Genomic DNA, 19,499 nt, shown 5'->3' with positions numbered 1-19,499 from the left:
CCACGTAACTCGAATCGCGGCACGTCGCCCACCGGACGGACAATCCAGTCGTGACCCTCTCGGACTAATGCCGGGAACTAGTCACGGGTGGACCTTTCGGCCTCACCACGATCGTGCCAATCGGCCCCCCGCGTGGGATAGGGTTGCTCGCCAAATTCGACCTACCTAAGTACCCACACGGAGGATAGACCGGGCGATCGCACCTCGCCGCAGGTCGACTTCGGACACGGGCCACTTTAAGCGACCCGCTCCGTACTATCGGGATAACCGAGCGGTGTTATCGTCGGCCCCGACGGTTCGATTAATTATCGGGCGTATCCAGCCCACTACCAACCCTTTACGTGAAGTAAGATGGAGATTCAATAAAGGAAAAGACGAAGCGAAACGGGAAAACAGTTCAACAATAAGCACATTTATTTCGCGATGAACGGAAAGCACACATATAAAATTACACCAAAAGCAAATGTAAAAGGAGAAGAAACACACAATATTACACAAAAAGCAAATATAAAAGAAGAAGACAATGCAGAGCTATCCGACTACCGAGCACACGGCAACACTTATACAATTTTACTTCACAGACGGCGCCGACAACACATATACCCAAAGCAAAAGAAAAGGACCACCCTCAAGGATGAGGCGGGCCTGGGGCCGAGACCGCGTCGGGCCTACCCGTCTGATGATGAGACGCAAAGTGGCGGTGGCGCCCCAACTCCGCGGGCCTCGCGGACAGTGTCTGGTAGGGGGTGGGAAAGGGGCCCCCTTGTCGCACTATCTCAGCGCGGGGGGAAACAGGAGGGGGGTTGTTGATGCTCGGGGGAAAGGAGGATATCTTCCTGTCTCGGGTCCCGCGACGAGCGTCTCCACCACGACCTCGATCGCGCCGCCGGCCTCTCCCTCCGCAGTTCCCCGACTCCGACGCGAGCACCCCCTCAACCGCCTTCGCCGCCGCCGCCTCTCCACAGCTTCGTCCAATCGCCCTCTCAGTCTCCTCTCTTGACTCGTCCCAACTCTTCACTGGCTCCGCGAACTCCCAACTGCGAACTGCGAACTCTCCCCTCCGAACTCAACTGTTTGGCGAGCGCGGCCGTTTATATCCCCCGTGGCTTCACCCCCCCACCTTTGACCCTTTACCTCCGACCCTTCACCTCTAACTGGCTCCCCATTGGACCGAGGAAAAGTGGGCGTGAATGCTTTTTGATCCATGAATTTGCATATAGCGACCACGCTCCAACGCCCTGGAGGCGGGGCCAAATCGCCCCACGCTCACCGATAGGACGGAACAGAAGTGGGCGTGAGTCGTTTTTGATCCGTTTTCCTCGGAAAGTCTGTGATGTTTCTGAACACGCTGCTCGGTGCACGCCCTGCACGAGTCCAGTATCGGTGCCCACAAGTGGCGCAAGAATGGTGGTGATGCGATGGTGGCGAGTTGTGACGGTAAAGGTCGTGACTGTTGTTGTGAAGCGGCGTTGTGGTTGGTGGTTGTTGTTGTGAAGCGGCGTTGTGGTTGGTGGTTGTTGTGTGATGGCTGTTGAGACGTGGTTGGTGGTGGTAGTAATGGCGGCTGGTCCAAAATAAAGATAGTAAAAGAAAAACGGCTATCTTAAAGGGTCGCAGCCCGCATGAATGACATTTATTCCCTCTAAACAACGGGTTTGGGCCTAACTACACATATACTTACAGAGATATCTCACCTAAGGGACCTGAATGGTGGTTTGTGAATTTCGTCAACCACAACAATATATATATATATATATATATATATATATATATATATATATATATATATATATATACATATACATATAGATATACATACACATACACATACATACGCACACCTTTATAATCAATGACTCAGAATGGCAAGTCACGTGATCTTGCACAGGCACGATCGCTTCCGAAGGGAGAGGGCATTTCTCGGTTTTATGGTGGTAAGATCAGAGAAGCGTCTGTGGGTTTATGTCGTTTACGGACAATGTAGTGAGTGGAAGGAAGTCGAACACATTTATCGTTTACACAGTGTGAGTGTTGTTACAATGCATATTTTAAGAATTGCATGTTTATATTTACAGGTGGACCTCTGTCTCAAGCCCTGGTTATAACAAACAATGAGAACACATTTTCATCAATTACATATTGCCATGGAGCTGGAAAGTAACCTGGAAATCATCAAAGATTGCTTAATCAGACACAAGGCCGTACATTCGAAAATCCCTGAAATACAGATGAGATTGCCTTAATCAACTGGAAAGGCACTCGGTAGAGTATATACCTCCGCCAAGCTGAACGGTTTACGTTTTGTATCGCACTGATTGGCCGGACCTGGATCCAGACCTGAGCCAAAATCGAATCAGCTTGTTCTTGTCACTCAACCAACTCATCCACCTTGTCTCGTCCGAATTGAGATATCATGTTACATATAATTTTTAGCCCTATCATTCAATGGTGAAGAATCACTTTAAAAATATTATAGTAGCTGGATCCGGATCCGGCAACAAGAATTTTAAAAGCATTTCCTTTTATCTTTTCCAAAATCCAATCGATTCATCCTCGTCGCACTCCCAAACTATCCACCAAATTTTGTCCGAATCATCCACAAGTTTTTGAGATATCCTGTTCAGAAACAAACAGACAAACAGACCCAGGTGAAAACATAACCTCTGCCCACCTTCGGTGGCAGAATTAATTATTCAAAACATCAAGAGAATAACTTCATTATTCCCTGCGTTTTGGAGTAGCTCTGGTGGCGAAGTAAAAGGCACAGGGATGCCGAGGAGAAAAGGGGGTGGAGACACTCGGCTGGGTGGGCAAACTAAGCTTGCTTGGAAGAATCAAGGGAAGAGGCTCAGAAAGACAAAATTTAGGATTTTTGGAAACTTAATTTATGCTTCACAGCAGCATTTTGTCTTCCTTGTAAGGCATGCCGCCTTCTTCCTCAACTAATAAAAGCACTCAAAATGACTTTTACTGTATTGTACTGCATTTATCGGTGGTTCAGGAATTGAACCCAGATCAGACAGAATGGCTATCTCTTTCGCAGCATATTACGTAAATCGTTACAAATCTAAATTCAATTGACGTATCAAAAAGGGAAGATGTGAACTTAACATGCTGATAACTCAAATTGGCTCTGTTGTTAATGATGCGCAACGTGGGATCAGCTTCAATAATGACAATTACTGTGTTCTTCACTTTGGTTTATAAGTTCCAGATCCACTCCGTAATGTTCGTCTTCGACTTATAATCACAAATTGTGACTCATGGCATTTCCTTGCAACCCATTCAACTGTAAAGAATAGTTTTATTTTGTAACTTTTGCAGAATTTACATGAAAAATGACTTAAGCTGAAAACTGTTAAATAAAGAGCGTATTCTTATCACCTATCATCGAGTTATTTAGCCGCTTGCAGAATGCAAATACAATCCACTTCATTAAATACATAAAACTCATAATCCACTTTATCAAATATATAAAGCTCATATATATTATATCTCCATGAAGAATGAACCAATGCACCCCAACTTCGGCAAGCATGCCACACAAATCTACATATATACATATGCTGTACATGCAAACACCAGTTGACTCACTTCGCACATCGGACCCAGTTCGAATGCTGGTTCAGAGAAAAGAGGAATTTTTGTCGATGGACAGTCCACAGTTTGACTGATTTGTCATCCGAGGCTGTGATGAGCTCTTGTCCATCTGATGAAAAGGCAACGCTTCTTACAGCTGCTGTGTGAGCTTTGAATACCGTTGACTGTCCCTTCCTAAAAAGGAAAACACAAAATAACTGGCACAGCAGAGAAAGACTAGAACGGCACTCAGTAGCACACCTACTTCTGCCAGGCTGAATAATTAATTTATGTTTTGTATCCCACTTACAGGCCAGATCTGGATTCGGATCTTAGCCAGAATTGAATCGGCTTGTTTTAATCACCAAACTAATTCATCCACCTAGTTTAGTAATGTCACCAAACTAACTCACCAACCTAGTTTAGTTAAAACTAGTCACCAAACTAACTATTCCACCTCGTTTAGTTATAACTCTTCCACAACTTTTTGAAACATCATGCAATATAATCGTTTTTGTCTCCATCTCTCAATCATGAAGAATCACTTCAAAAATAAAAAAAAATATTGGATACGGATCTGGATCTTCACCAAAATTGAACCAATTCAACCTTGTCACACACTCAACCTGTCCACCAAGTTTCGTCAGAATCCGTCCTCAACTTTTTGAAATATCGTGCTACATATAGATTTTGGCCCGATCTCTCAAAGGTAAAGAATCACATAAAAATTCTTGTATCCGGATCTTCACCAAAATCGAATCAATTCGTCCTTGTCACACACCCAACCTGTCCAAGTTTTGTCTGAATCCATCTGCAATGTTCTGAGATATCCTGCTCAAAGACATTCATTCAGACAGACAGGGGTGAAAACATAACTTCCGTCTACCTTCGGTGGTGGAGATAATAAACAATCATGACCAATTCCCTCACAGATATTAAATAACATTTCCAAGGGGCTTGTAGGGTAGAAATGCAATATAAATGATAGATAAAAACACAACAAAGAAACAAAACCACACCAATGATGTGAGACCGAGTCATACCATAAAGAAAATTAAAGGTTCAGATAAGTTAAAGATTACCAACAAAAAAGGACAACACAAACGTCAGAGGGCAGCGATGCCATATGGTCGACCCAAGAGGGTGATGGTGATGCCAAGAAATTCAAGAGATGGAACCATGTCAAGTGGCTGACCATACAAATAGACAAGTTTGTTTGTGTAAAAATTCTTCTGGCGTGACATGGTGAGACTAAGATTTGTCAGGATTGAAGAACATGTTCCATTTAGTAGACCAGCATATAATCATTTCCAGAAGAGTAGAGGCTGATACAGTGCTTTGTGTGTCAGTGGGATGGGGTTATTGTACGAGATAATTGGCAATCTGCAAAAAAAAGAAGTTTTCCAGGGTGTCTGGAAGGTCATTTGTGTAGATGCGGAACAAAGCTTTGCCCAAGACCTTACGCTGGGGCACTCCACCCTCAACAGGGTGAGTAGATGAGAGGATACCACCAAGAGCTACGTGCTGACAATATGGAGAGCAAAGTAAGTTGCCAGACTGTGTCAAATGCTCGAGATAGGTCTGCAGAGAGGACCCTGATATCTTGTTCGAGATTCCAGGCCTCTATTCATTGTTGGGAGAGCCAATGCAGCATGCATAAGCTGAGGTGACTGAGTCAAAACCAAACTGAAGAAAGAAAAAAATAAAAACAATTAAAAAAGGGAAAGATTTTGAGTAATGGCAACTGCGATGTTGAATTCCATGACTTTGCTTATAATTGGAAGTAAGCTAATGGGTCTGTAGTTAAGAGGATGTTGTTTATTACCCCGACATTTGACTCTGTCAATTAGAGGGGTTTTCAAATAGTTTTCTGCTCTGATTGCAGCAATTAACTTCAAAGGACCAACAGACAACATTGTAACGAGGTCTGCAGAAGCGTTGTCAGACCGTCCACGAGATCGGAAACCAATCACAACTCGAGCGCTTCAGAGCTCCTGTCAATCAGAGTTAGGCCACACCCAGGCACGTGGTCAGTCTGTCTTCACCGTTTAAACAGTCACGCACAAAGGACATGTCTTCGTTAAGATATGGATAGATTTGTGTTTCTGTCATCTTTAACTGCAATGCCACCTTACATTGTGTAATCAAACTGACAGGAATTTGTATCTACATTTATTTTATCGAAAAAAATCGACATCATGACAAACAAGGGGTTGCGGTCGCACATAGTTGTCCTCGCTTCGACTAAAACTAGGGCAAAAAAAACAACTTCCTTTTGTTTACTAAACTAACAATTTCGTTTTATTTTAGTTCCATTTTTACTGATACAACAACAACTTGTTGAATATTGGCATATTTTTCTTTTCTTTTTTTAACGAAAAAAAAAAAAAAGAGTTGTTGAGGGGAAAAAATAACAAGGGTGAGCTTTTATGTTGCCATATTGCCTGCTATTCAGCGACACAAACCTCAGGGATCATTGATGGTATTGAGCTTCATATTTACTTGTTATGTTTGGTAATCGGCTATGTAAGTATTATCAACATCATTTCGTAATCGGCTTTTCTTTGACCTCGCGATCATTCATGGTATTTTTTATATTGTCTGGTAATCGGCTGCCCAAGTATCAACATCATTTGGTAATCAGCTTTCATTCAACGTTGGGGTCATCCATGATATTCAGCTTGTTTTTTTTTCACCCTTTTGTGTGTACTGCAGCAATTCTACAAAATAATACGCAAAAAGTGCGTGGTTCATCAAAATAAACTCCCTCCCCCCTGCTTATAACCCGACGCAACCCATCCCGATGCACGAGATTTCGATTTTCGGGTCACCGTCATCGTTAGTGATCGAGTGAAATCTGCTGTGGTGATATTCTACAATCTTTTAGAAAAACCCGCTCCTAAAGGGAGCAGCAAGGGAGTGGTTTTTTCTCCCATACAAGTTGTGCAACTTCCGGGAGTTCGATTTATTATTTTGCGATAACATCCAGTTTTAAAGTTATTCTGTCCAGAGGTATATTCTATTAAGGTTTCCATACAGAGATTTACTTTATCCAAAGCATCGAGCCCCATTGATTTTTCAACTGGTGACTGCTGGTTTATAACAATAATAAATAATAATACGACTACTACTAATAATAATAGCAAGCCGGTAGGTGACATGGCTGCTCGCTCTAGAAGGAAAGCTGGCCGATGCGACTCGCTGATATTCATGTACATGCTATCAATCAATTTCACTCTTTGACAGTCGAATGGCCACGGCGCGATGATCAGAGTACAACTTAGCGAAAGTTGGAGTATGCATGTATCGGAGATTTTCGTAATTTGTATATTGTTCAGGAATCAGTACATGATTCAGCTGAGCAGCGCCACGTGTCGGTCCATGATGGGAAGGAATGAGGTTCAATTGAGTGCAGAAAGCTTCATTTTTGTGTACATGCTAGCCACATTGTACACATTTCACCCAAGTTTCATCAAAATCATACTCTTTCTCTTCGAGATATTCGCAATTAACCGTTTCTGAAATGTTCGACATGGACTCGCCCAAAACCTATCTCCTCCTACAAATATTTTTGTTAGGGCTGCAAATTGGCATGAAGGGAGCTAGATAGATTGCACACAGAACTCTAAGCTTCAATTTTTCGATTTATTTTTTTTTCGATTTTTTGACCACTTTAAAGGGCCGTTGCTATCCCGTTGCTAGGGCCCGGGGTTCCATATTCGAAAGCACACGATTCCCAGAAATATTGGTCCTTCCGACCAAATTTCATTGGAATCGGTTGAGTGGTTTAGCCCCCAGGCTTGACCAAAGTTTCACGTACAGACAGACAGATGGAAATGTCCAGAATAAGGGTGCTCTAGAGCGGAGCGAGCAGCCAATAATAACAGTTCCATTAAAAGAACTTCAATGCATGAGGAGACCATCCATCCATTCATCATACATCCATTGTGACTGTACTTTGTGCAGAGTGTTGGTGCTGCCTAAGCAGTCTCCTTGGCGATTGGTCACAATCCCAGACGGGTCGCCACTCCAACACAGGATACCAGCAAGCAGGAACTCATTTTGCCGACCTCAGAAGGATGACAGGCCGAGTCAACCCCACCTGGTATTAATTGGGATTTGAACTCAGGATCCTAGGATCTCAAGCCCACCACCCTAACCATTAAGCCAACACCAGTAATCGGAGACCATGAGTAGAGGCCCATCAAAGCCTGCGCTATTATTACCAACCTATGGTTGTTTTTGCACGTTCTATCCTTTTTAGATTCTAAGCATCAAGCAAGGAAGCAACAGGTTCCATTTTTAAATCTTTAGTATGACCCAGCCAGGATCAGGTTCAAACCGCCAACCTCCCAGACTCAAGCCGTTGCCCACCGAATGTTAGTATGTGATGTTGGCTGACTTCCAAGACCATGGAAGGTGACGTGGGCTTTCTTGGGAAGAGTTTGTTTTATCTAATTCCTCTCAAGAAGAGACAAACTTTGATGCAAAAAAGTAAAAGGGGAAGGAAGGAAAGAGTCATACATGGAGAATATGGGTGGAAGAAAGGGTTTATCCAATTTTGTAGACATAATAAGTATATGGAGGATCAGAATTATATGCTAGGTTTGTCTGCTCGTGAGTGCAGCTGGTAGTTTTGAGCTCATCCATTTGAATGTTCAGGGGGCTGGGGACAGTCATTGTTGTTCATTGTAATGGGGACTGCAATAGCTACAGTTCACAATGGGACACGATTCTAGGATTGTCAGTGCAATTTAATGCTGTGGTGAATGTTGGTGAATAATTCATTTCCAGTTCTTGGTGAAGGGCCACAAACAGACTCAAATGAAAGACCAAAGACTGTGGAAACCAAGGCCTTTAAGATTAATGGAATCTCCCGTGATGAATCTGTGTCGATGGGTCTATCACTATGCTAGTGCAGACAGGTCAATGGTCTCTACGTCTTGTACTGCCTCCTTTCTGGTCTTACACCTTCTGCTCTTTCTGTGCTTTGCCCCCCCCCCACCCCCCAGGTTTCCACAGGGCTCACACGGTCCACCATCAACCCTATTCTGGTGAAACTACCTAAAACTAGGATGACTGCCCACCTCCACTCATTTGTTCCTCTTCTTTCTGTACACCTGTGGAACCAACTTCCACATTCTCTTCATTCTCATTGTTCCCTCAATGTCTTCAAGACAGCTGTTCACCACCATCTCAGATTGTCACCAATCCAAAACTACAACCGTTTCTACTCTCGTTAAGCCCACCCCAAGCCCTCCACCAACCAAATTTTCAGTTTTCCCTCCTGAGAGTTCCCTTCTGTATCTATTTTGTCCACCCTCATGCATCCTCTGCTGCCCCCCATTCCTTCCCACACCCATTGTTTGTCCACCTCCCTCCATCTTGGCCTTCAGCTCTGCTGTTGGCGTTTCCTCTCTGTCTCTCTCCATTTCCTGTTCCTTTTGTCCTGTGTACTCAACCTAGCTCTTTCACAAGCCGCGACCATGTGTACAGAAAAAAAAAACAATACAGGCTGGAGTATGGCAAAGAGCAGACATGCTTGTGTTGTAACCAATGAATATTAAAAGTTGCAAATCATACTTTTAAAAAATAATTCAGTGTGTGTGTGTGTGCGTGTCTGTGTATGTGTGGCCGTGTGTCTGGGATGCAATCCTAAACCGCTGGGTCAAACGAGTAGAAATTTGATTGTTTCACTTGGGTTGTGCCCAGGAATGTTTTCGGCATTTAAAAAAAAAAGAATTGTAGCTGCAGAGGTTCGATAGGGACGCAAATTCTCTGTGTAAATGGGTAGCGTATAGCGCCACCCAGTGGTGGTGTGAGAGGGTATTACAAGTCAGTTGTGGAGATAAAATTGCAATTTTGCACTGTAAATGACGAGGCACAGTGCAAGTGTGTCACTGATCCCTACCAGATGGAGAAGGTATTACTCTTCCATAGGGAGTGGGTGCTTATAGTGTGAATTATAAAAACATATACAACATCAGTCGATCACATCAAGTTTTGATTTCTTAGCGATGGCTCTTACAGAGTGGGCACCCAAAGGCGCACAGTTTTGTCACGTGAAGCCGACACGATAAGCTGCCCCGAAGGAGAAAACTGCACACTCGTTACAGCATCCTTGTGGCCTACAAAGCGGTAAGCTCGCAGATTCGCCTTGAAGTGCCACACCATTACGCATGCATCCATGGAGCCGCTCACTGCAGAAAAGGGAAAAGGAGCGATATTTCACAGGTATGTTAACTTCAAATTAATGATCAAGAGTCAAACCTAGACAGAGGAAGTTAAAAACAACTCTACATCGTTACAATGCATGCATGCACTTGCTACTATCTGCACATGAGTGGGAGAAAATTGTCTTCACCGCAATTATAATTGCCAAGATTTTCAAAGAAATAATATTTCGATGAAAGAATAGGCCAAGAATAATTAAATAAACGAATCGGAAAGGAAAGGAAAAAAATATATATAAATAATCATTAAAAAAAAGAAGTAAAACTAAATATATTTAAGGAAGAAGAAACAATACCCTCACCAAGCTGTTTCATATTATGACTGAAATCCAGGCTTGTGACTGTGTCCCGATGACCTCTGAAACGTCTATCAAGGACAGGATCTTCCTGTTAATGCAATTGAAGGTTCGTTAAGAATCATAAAATTGAATAAAATAATTCAGATTCAACTAGAACACAACACATTCATCCTGAAACCTAACATTGTCCGTGGCTTAATCAGAGCAACGGAAATCCATCCGAAACAGGAGTATTTCCTGTTACTCTCAGGGGCGGAAAGAGGTGAACGAGCCACTGATATCGTACGTTCCGTATGCTTGAGCAGAGGTTTTGAATTCAGCAAGTGTGCCTCAAATAACTAGTCAAAAAACTTCATTGCAAAGACACCACACGGTACTAAAAGTTCACCAGCAATCAATGCTTGCAGAGGGGTGTAACAGCTCAAAATACATCCGACAGACTAGACTGCACATTCCTTGATGGAAACACCCTGACTGTGAAGCCCCAATCCAGTCGCTTATAGTTGCCTCAAGATTGGAATCCAGAGGGAAATAAGCTAGGTAAACAAGTGAAATCCTTCAATACAGCGCGTGTGGTGAATCAAATGAGTACACTAATGTTAAAACATGCAAGTTATGCTTTTTCAGTTGAAAAACAATTAAAAAGCGTACCTAATATTTGAAATGTAAAAATCTTGTTATTATTGTGATAATCACCTTCATATATAACATAAGGAATGAAATTGTTCGATACAGCGTGGCAGGAGGCCGCAAAAGAATGATAGCAGAAGAAGAACTTATTAGAAGTTTACCGATTTCTTGATATTCATCACAAATTCAGGTCCAGCCTTGTAGACCATTGCAGTTGGAAAAGGGCTGAACATCACATTGAGTGCGTGCTTCGCGATGCGGCACCCCCCGCGTGACCAGGACAGCCGTTCACAGTGAGATCACATTCCCACGGAAATCAAATTTTCACAAATATCGATGAAGACTCGCGGATGAAGAAAATGTCAAAAGCTGTCACGGAAGCTTTTTAACGTTGAACAAAAAAAGAAAATCGTACAAATTAAAATAAGGAGAAAAAGATTATTATGAATGACGCAGTGAAGTGATTCGGGTTATGAAACAGATACCTGTGTGTTGCAAGTGGATCCGAGGAGAAGAATTCCTTCCGTTCCTCCACGTTTCAACCAATCAAAACGACGCATCGCCTTTCCTCCTTGGTCATTACCATCTATCAGAGGTTATCGCCACCTCTCCACTACTTTGACCAATCAAAGCTCGCTCTGATCCAGAGCTTGTCAGAATGCAGCACGAGGTACATCGCCGAACGTGATTGGTCCAATGGTATCACGTGCCGCTGAGGATTGGCGATGCAGCATGAGGTACATCACGAACATGATTGGTCCAGTCCTGTTTGCTGGAATCCTCGTGCATAACACCGCCCACACAACACACGTGGTGTCCTTTGACCAATCAGGAGCAGTGCAGGTACAGTATCGTTTCCTTCAGCTCGATTGGCCTTGTCCTGCTCGTGATGTTTTCGGGTTTTTTTTTTCGTTTTTGTTGAATCTGTGAGGAGATTATTTTTTCGTTCTTGTTGTAAGTAAATTTCAACTCCTAATGCATGACGAAACACTCGTTTATGGCTAATATTAAAGAGAATGATGGCATAAGAAGAACTTAGCTTTCAGCGTTCGGCGCGAAATGACGTCTTTCGTTCGTTCGTACATGAGGGGCGCGTTTCCTCGTTTTTTTTTTCCGTCAAGCAATAGATTAAATGGTTTTCACATATATAACATTAGTTTCATCTCACAAATTTCCATTGCAATACTCGGGTATTTCCGTCAATTGTCGCCATTTCCGTCGAGGTGACGCACTGCATCTACCGGACGGCAGTCATTGGCTGTCTTGAGGCACGTGGGGGGGGGGGACACACCGGAGACGCCGGACCCACCGGAGACGACACCGGGGACATTTCAAACTCGGTGCAATTGTAGACAGTGCACGCGCTGTAATAAGCTGCATCTGCACCACGATCATGGAGGTAACTCCATAATCATCAGGGACAATGCCACATCACAATTACAAAGGAATAACAATGAAGTAGAAAGTTCATTAACCAGCACAGTCTTGAGGAAAAAAAACGGACATGGGGAGGATCTATAAGTGGCAAATTTGATTGGTTATGATGATGTAAAATGCTGTAATATTTTGTCCATGTACTGCTGAATGCAAGGGTTTGGAAAGTGTCAAAAAGTTGATTTGTGTTCTACAGTGTTCAGAGATATAATTCAATTGAAATAAAATCAAGATTTTAAAGATTGCAGAGAGAAAAAAAAAAACTCCGGAAGTTGACCGCCATTGACGTAGTCTTTTACACCACCTTATTCAACACGTTAAATTAGTTCTTCATGCCTGTTGTTTGTGTCCTTTATGACGTCCTCAAAAAACAATAACTTTCCTGTTTGGAATGATTTTCAATTTTGTTTGACTGCCAGAAAGAGACAGACAGACTATAAAAAATGATCTCACTCCTCTGCACATATATAATTGTGTCGAATTCAGAGCCAAAGTAATGTTAACTACAGATTGGTTTTCCAATTCATGTTCAAAATATAACATTAAATTGTAATGAAGTTGTTCCTCAATCATAAACTGACGTTTGTAGATGGGACAGACAGACAGACAAAAAGCAGACAGACTTGGTAACCTTAATTCATGTCTGCTCCTTCATGATCAAGAGTCAATCGAGTCCCATGCACTTCTACATTTTTCATTTGTAAATTAATAGCATTAGGAGGTAAATCACACCTGCGGTTGTGGAGTTCCTGTGCTCAGGTACTGATGTAGTAAAGATTTGTTATGCACAATGTAGAGTCAAGAAAGAGCATGGTGCAGCTGTTTCCATGAATACATGAGTGCACACAAAGCACAGTGTCACGAGGTCTTTATCGAAGCGTACGATGGTGAAAGAATACCACAACATCTTGCGAGAGATGCAAGAGAAAGGCTCATCTCATCGTGGTGGTGATCTCATTTGGAGGTTGTGTGGTTCAGTGGGTGATGTGGAGGCTCGACTAATGGGCGCAGAGTACACCTGCATCATGCACCTTCGGTGAGAAAAGTGTCAAAACCAATTTTTTTGCACAACCAGGATAGGGACGTAGAGTACGAAGAGAGCATGCGAGTAAAGCTGAACGTGTTCAAAGAAGTCGCAAGCATCTGCAGTGTGGTTGAGACAGGCTACAGTAACATCGCAATAATCAAGAAGACCAAATTTCAACAAGTAGTGAAATGACATGCGCTCGTGCGTCCACTACCAGTCTCTGGTGAAAAGGTCAGTGTTAGATGTACCAAGGTATGGAGAGACAAGAATAGGTTTGTCCCACAAGATTTGGAAGCAAACACTGCTTCAAGACAAACATTCTGCCTTCTCTGAAGCAGTCAACCATGATACCATTTCAGGTGAGGGAGGGGATGGTGGAGTGGCAGCAGGCCGGTCATAGATCAAATCACACCCCTGGAAAGGGGCGTCTTCAGTGCCCCCTCTCCATTTGTTCAATTTTTGAATACCTTATGAGGAGGTAGCGACGGCAGGCGGCAGTGACGGGGTGGCGATGGGAAGCGGCGGTGACGGGGTGGCGACGGGAAGCGGCGGTGACGGGGTGGCGACGGGAAGCGGCGGTGACGGGGTGGCGACGGGAAGCGGCGGTGACGGGGTGGCGACGGGAAGCGGCGGTGACGGGGTGGCGACGGGAAGCGGTGGCGACGGGAAGCGGTGGTGATGGGGGGGCGACGGGAAGCGGCGGTGATGGGGTAGCGATGGGAAGCGGCAGTGATGGGGTAGCGATGGGAAGCGGCGTTGACATGAAGTGGAGGTGACGGGGTGGCGACAGGAAGCAGCGGTGACGGGAAGCGGCAGTGATGGGGTGGCGACAGGAAGCGGCGGTGACGGGAAGTGGCGGTGACGGGAAGCGGTGGTGATGGGGTGGCGACGGGAAGCGGTGGTGACGACGGGAAGCGGTGGTGACGGGGTGGCGATGGGAAGCGGTGGTGACGCGGTGGAGACGGGAAGCGGTGGTGACGCGGTGGCGATGGGAAGCGGCGGTGACGGGGTGGCGGCGGGAAGCGGCGGTGACGGGGTGGCGACGGGAAGCGGCGGTGACGGGAAGCGGCGGTGACGGGGTGGCGACGGGAAGTGGCGGTGACGGGGTGGCGACGGGAAGCGGCGGTGACGGGGTGGCGACGGGAAGCGGCGGTGATGGGGTGGCGACGGGAAGCGGTGGTGACGGGGTGGCGACGGGAAGCGGTGGTGACGACGGGAAGTGGTGGTGACGGGTGGCGACGGGAAGCGGTGGTGACGGGGTGGCGACCGGAAGCGGTGGTGACGGGGTGGCGACGGGAAGCGGTGGTGACGGGGTGGTGACGGGGTGGCGGCGGTGATGGGGTGGCGGCGGGAAGCGGCAGTGACGGGGTGGCGGCGGTGATAGGGTGGCGGCGGGAAGCGGCGGTAACGGGGTGGTGGCGGGAAGTGGCGGTGATAGGGTGGTGACGGGAAGCGGTGGTGAAGGGGTGGCGATGGGAAGCGGTGGTGACGGGGTGGCGACGGGAAGCGGCGGTGACGGGGTGGCGACGGGAAGCGGCGGTGGCGGGGTGGGGAGGGGAAGCGGCGGTGACGGGGTGGCGACGGGAAGCGGCGGTGACGGGGTGGCGACGGGAAGCGGCGGTGACGGGGTGGCGACGGGAAGCGGCGGTGACGGGGTGGCGACGGGAAGCGGCGGTGACGGGGTGGCGACGGGAAGCGGCGGTGACGGGGTGGCGACGGGAAGCGGCGGTGACGGGTGGCGACGGGAAGCGGCGGTGACGGGGTGGCGGCGGTGATAGGGTGGCGGCGGGAAGCGGCGGTAACGGGTGGTGGCGGGAAGTGGCGGTGATAGGGTGGTGACGGGAAGCGGTGGTGAAGGGGTGGCGATGGGAAGCGGTGGTGACGGGTGGCGACGGGAAGCGGCGGTGACGGGGTGGCGACGGGAAGCGGCGGTGGACGGGGTGGCGACGGGAAGCGGCGGTGACGGGGTGGCGACGGGAAGCGGCGGTGACGGGGTGGCGACGGGAAGCGGCGGTGACGGGGTGGCGACGGGAAGCGGCGGTGACGGGTGGCGACGGGAAGCGGCGGTGACGGGTGGCGACGGGAAGCGGCGGTGACGGGTGGCGACGGAAGCGGCGGTGACGGGGTGGCGACGGGAAGCGGCGGTGACGGGTGGCGACGGGAAGCGGCGGTGACGCGCTGGCGACGGGAAGCGGCGGTGACGGGGTGGCGACGGGAAGCGGCGGTGACGGGGTGGCGACGGGAAGCGGCGGTGACGGGGTGGCGACGGGAAGCGGCGGTGACGGGGTGGCGGGGGGAAGCGGCGGTGAGGGGGTGGCGACGGGAAGCGGCGGTGACGGGGTGGCGACGGGAAGCGGTGGTGACGGGGTGGTGACGGGAAGCGGCGGTGACAGGAAGTGCAGGTGACGGGGTGGCGACAGGAAGCAGCGGTGACGGGAAGCGGCAGTGATGGGGTGGCGACAGGAAGCGGCGGTGACGGGAAGCGACGGTGACGGGAAGCGGTGATGACGGGATGGCGACGGGAAGCGGTGGTGACGGGGGCGAAGGAAGCGGAAGTGATGGGGTGGCGACGGGAAGTGGACGTAACGGGGTGGCGACAGGAAGCGGCGGTGACGGGAAGCGGCGGTGATGGGGGGCGACAGGAATTGGCGGGGACGGGAAGCGGCGGTGGCGGGAAGCGGTGGGGACGGGAAGCGGTGGTGATGGGGTGGGGACGGGGAGCGGCGGTGACGACGGGAAGCGGTGGTGATGACGGGAAGCGGTGGGAAGCGGTGGTGACGGGAAGCGTCGGTGACGGGGTGGCGACGGTGACGGGGTGGCGACGGGAAGCGGCGGTGACGGGGTGGCGACGGGAAGCGGCGGTGACGGGGTGGCGACGGGAAGCGGCGGTGACGGGGTGGCGACGGGAAGCGGCGGTGACGGGGTGGCGACGGGAAGCGGCGGTGACGGGGTGGCGACGGGAAGCGGCGGTGACGGGGTGGCGACGGGAAGCGGCGGTGACGGGGTGGCGACGGGAAGCGGCGGTGACGGGGTGGCGACGGGAAGCGGCGGTGACGGGGTGGCGTCGGGAAGCGGCGGTGATGGGGTAGCGATGGGAAGCGGCGGTGACGGGGTGGTGACGGGAAGCGGCGGTGACAGGAAGTGGAGGTGACGGGGTGGCGACAGGAAGCAGCGGTGACGGGAAGCGGCAGTGATGGGGTGGCGACAGGAAGCGGCGGTGACGGGAAGCGACGGTGACGGGAAGCGGTGATGACGGGATGGCGACGGGAAGCGGTGGTGACGGGGGGGGCGAAGGGAAGCGGAAGTGATGGGGTGGCGACGGGAAGTGGACGTAACGGGGTGGCGACAGGAAGCGGCGGTGACGGGAAGCGGCGGTGATGGGGGGCGACAGGAATTGGCGGGGACGGGAAGCGGCGGTGATGGGAAGCGGTGGCGACGGGAAGCGGCTGTGACGGGAAGCGGCGCTGATAGGGTGGCGACGGGAAGCGGCGGTGACGGGAAGCGGCGGTGACGGGGTGGCGACGGGTAGCAGCGGTGACGGGGTGGCGACGCGAAGCAGCGGTGATGGGGTGGCGACGGGAAGCGGTGGTGACGGGGTGGTGACGGGAAGCGGCTGTGATGGGAAGCGGCGCTGATAGGGTGGCGACGGGAAGCGGCGGTGACGGGGTGGCGACGGGTCGCGGCGGTGACGGGGTGGCGACGGGTAGCGGCGGTGAGGGGGTGACGATGGGAAGCGGTGGTGACGGGGGGGCGACGGGAAGCGGCGGTGACGGGGTGGCGACGGGAAGCGGCGGTGACGGGGTGGCGACGGGAAGCAGCGGTGACGGGGTGGCGACGGGAAGCAGCGGTGATGGGGTGGCGACGGGAAGCGGTGGTGACGGGAAGCGGCTGTGATGGGAAGCGGCGCTGATAGGGTGGCGACGGGAAGCGGGGGTGACGGGGTGGCGACGGGTAGCGGCGGTGACGGGGTGGCGACGGGAAGCGGCGGTGACGGGGTGGCGACGGGTAGCGGCGGTGATGGGGTGACGATGGGAAGCGGCGGTGACGGGGTGGCGACGGGAAGCGGCGGTGATGGGGTGGCGACGGGAAGCGGTGGTGACGGGGTGGTGACGGGAAGCGGCGGTGACAGGAAGTGGAGGTGACGGGGTGGCAACAGGAAGCAGCGGTGACGGGAAGCGGCAGTGATGGGAAGCGACGGTGACGGGAAGCGCTAATGACGGGATGGCGACGGGAAGCGGTGGTGACGGGGGGGGGGCGAAGGGAAGCGGAAGTGACGGGGTGGCGACGGGAAGCGGTGGTGACGCGGGGGCGACGGGAAGCGGAGGTGACAGGAAGTGGAGGTGACGGGGTGGCGACAGGAAGCAGCGGTGACGGGAAGCGGCAGTGATGGGGTGGCAACGGGAAGCGGCGGTGACGGGGGGGGGGGGGGACGGGAAGCGGCAGTGGCGGGGTGGCGACAGGAAGTGGCGGGGACGGGAAGTGGAGGTGACGGGGGGGCGACAGGAAGCAGCGGTGACGGGAAGCGACGGTGACGGGAAGCGGTGATGACGGGATGGCGACGGGAAGCGGTGGTGACGGGGGGGCGAAGGGAAGCGGAAGTGACGGGGTGGCGACGGGAAGTGGCGGTGACGGGAAGTGGAGGTGACGCAGGTGGCGACAGGAAGCGGCGGTCACGGAAAGCGGCGGTGATGGGGTGGCGACGGGAAGCGGCGGTGACGGGGTGGCGACGGGAAGCAGCGGTGACGGGGTGGCGACGGGAAGCGGCTGTGATGGGAAGCGGCGCTGATAGGGTGGCGACAGGAAGCGGCGATGACGGGAAGCGGCGGTGACGGGGTGGCGACGGGTAGCGGCGGTGAGGGGGTGGCGACGGGTAGCGGCGGTGATGGGGTGACGATGGGAAGCGGTGGTGACGGGGGGGCGACGGGAAGCGGCGGTGACGGGGTGGCGACGGGAAGCGGCGGTGACGGGGTGGCGATGGGAAGCGGTGGTGACATGAAGTGGAGGTGACGGGGTGGCGACAGGAAGCAGCGGTGACATGAAGTGGAGGTGACGGGGTGGCGACAGGAAGCAGCGGTGACGGGAAGCGGCAGTAGGAAGCGGCGGTGACGGGAAGTGGCGGTGATGGGAAGCGGTGGTGACAGGTGGCGACGGGAAGCGGTGGTGATGGGGTGGCGATGGGAAGCGGTGGGAGACGGGGTGGCGACGGGAAGCGGTGGCGACGGGAAGCGGCGGTGACGGGAAGCGGCAGTGAGGGTGTAGCAATGGAGATCGGTCGGGATGAGGCCAGGGAAAGTTTTTGTTGGTGATGAAACAACTGGAAAGGCACTCGGGAGAACGCACACCCCCACCACGAGAACATATCGGGCCCAAGACATATTTGAAATATCATGTTATACAGTACTACAGTATATCCTTTTTGGTCAGATCTCTCGATGGTGATGAATCACTTAAAAAAATCAAATAATTCTCGTGTCCAGATCAGGATCTTCACCAAAATCTAATCAGTTCTTCCTTGTTACACACCGAACTTGTCCACAAAATTTCATCTGGATCCGTCTTCAACTTTTTGAGATATCCGACGGACGGACGGACGGACGGACGGACGGACGGACGGACGGACGGACGGACGGACGGACGGACGGACGGACGGACGGACGGACGGACGGACGGACGGACAGACGGACAGACGGACAGACGGACAGACGGACGGACGGACGGACGGACGGACGGACGGACGGACAGACGGACAGACGGACAGACGGACAGACAGACGGACGGTGAAAACACAACCTCCTTCACCTTGGGCGGATGAGGAACAAGGTAATCACGACAATTTACTGTTCGATAATTATCGATAAAGTAGCAACTTTTACTTTGCCTGGTTTTACCGATCAAGTGGTTTAATTATAATTAAACCACTTGATCGGTAAAACCAGGTAAAGTAAAAGTTGCTACTTTACCAACGAAACGCACAATGTCCAAAACGAAACAAGCTCCCCCAATGCTTGGTGAAAGTGAAACAAGAGTAAAAAAAAAAATCGAACCAAATGACTGTGAACTTACCACAGACGAAATCATTTCTCAATGAAATCCTCTGCCTGTGGAAAAAAGACTCAGATGGAATTAAAACGCTGAAAGGACACGACGTGTGGAGAGCGATTCCTACGGACAGTGCACGATGGAACGGCCGTTTGCGCTTGGCGCGACCACGCCTCCAACGCACGCCATTGGCTCCTTCAGGAGCGAATGAATAATGAGTCATTCAAGGTTCCCTTCAATGAAAGTTTTTCTTCTTCA

General features: G+C 50.5%; 1 protein-coding gene across 3 annotated transcripts in view; it reads right to left on the bottom strand.

Annotated features, from left to right (window-relative positions):
• LOC147019894 (uncharacterized) overlaps positions 1–19,499 on the bottom strand; it is a 54,051-nt gene extending 34,552 nt beyond the window's left edge. Inside the window, exons 1-4 of one of the 3 annotated variants that reach the window (XM_085894708.1) lie at positions 19,266–19,499; positions 10,115–10,199; positions 9,608–9,779; positions 3,595–3,774 (exon numbers count right to left, since the gene is read on the bottom strand). In XM_085894708.1, coding sequence (XP_085750834.1) covers positions 3,595–3,774; positions 9,608–9,779; positions 10,115–10,199; positions 19,266–19,280 — 452 coding nt within the window. In that variant the 5' untranslated portion in view covers positions 19,281–19,499. Of the gene's footprint in view, positions 1–3,594; positions 3,775–9,607; positions 9,780–10,114; positions 10,200–11,226; positions 11,881–19,265 lie in introns of those variants that run through there. The other 2 variants (XM_085894709.1, XM_085894707.1) reach the window with 2 other exon arrangements.

Source organism: Eptatretus burgeri, chromosome 9 (assembly GCF_056783735.1).
Source record: "Eptatretus burgeri isolate ZD-2024b chromosome 9, Ebu_testis_v1, whole genome shotgun sequence".
Lineage (NCBI taxonomy): Eukaryota > Metazoa > Chordata > Myxini > Myxiniformes > Myxinidae > Eptatretus > Eptatretus burgeri.
Note: the sequence above shows the minus strand (reverse complement) of the source record. Positions and strands in the feature narration are given on the sequence as shown.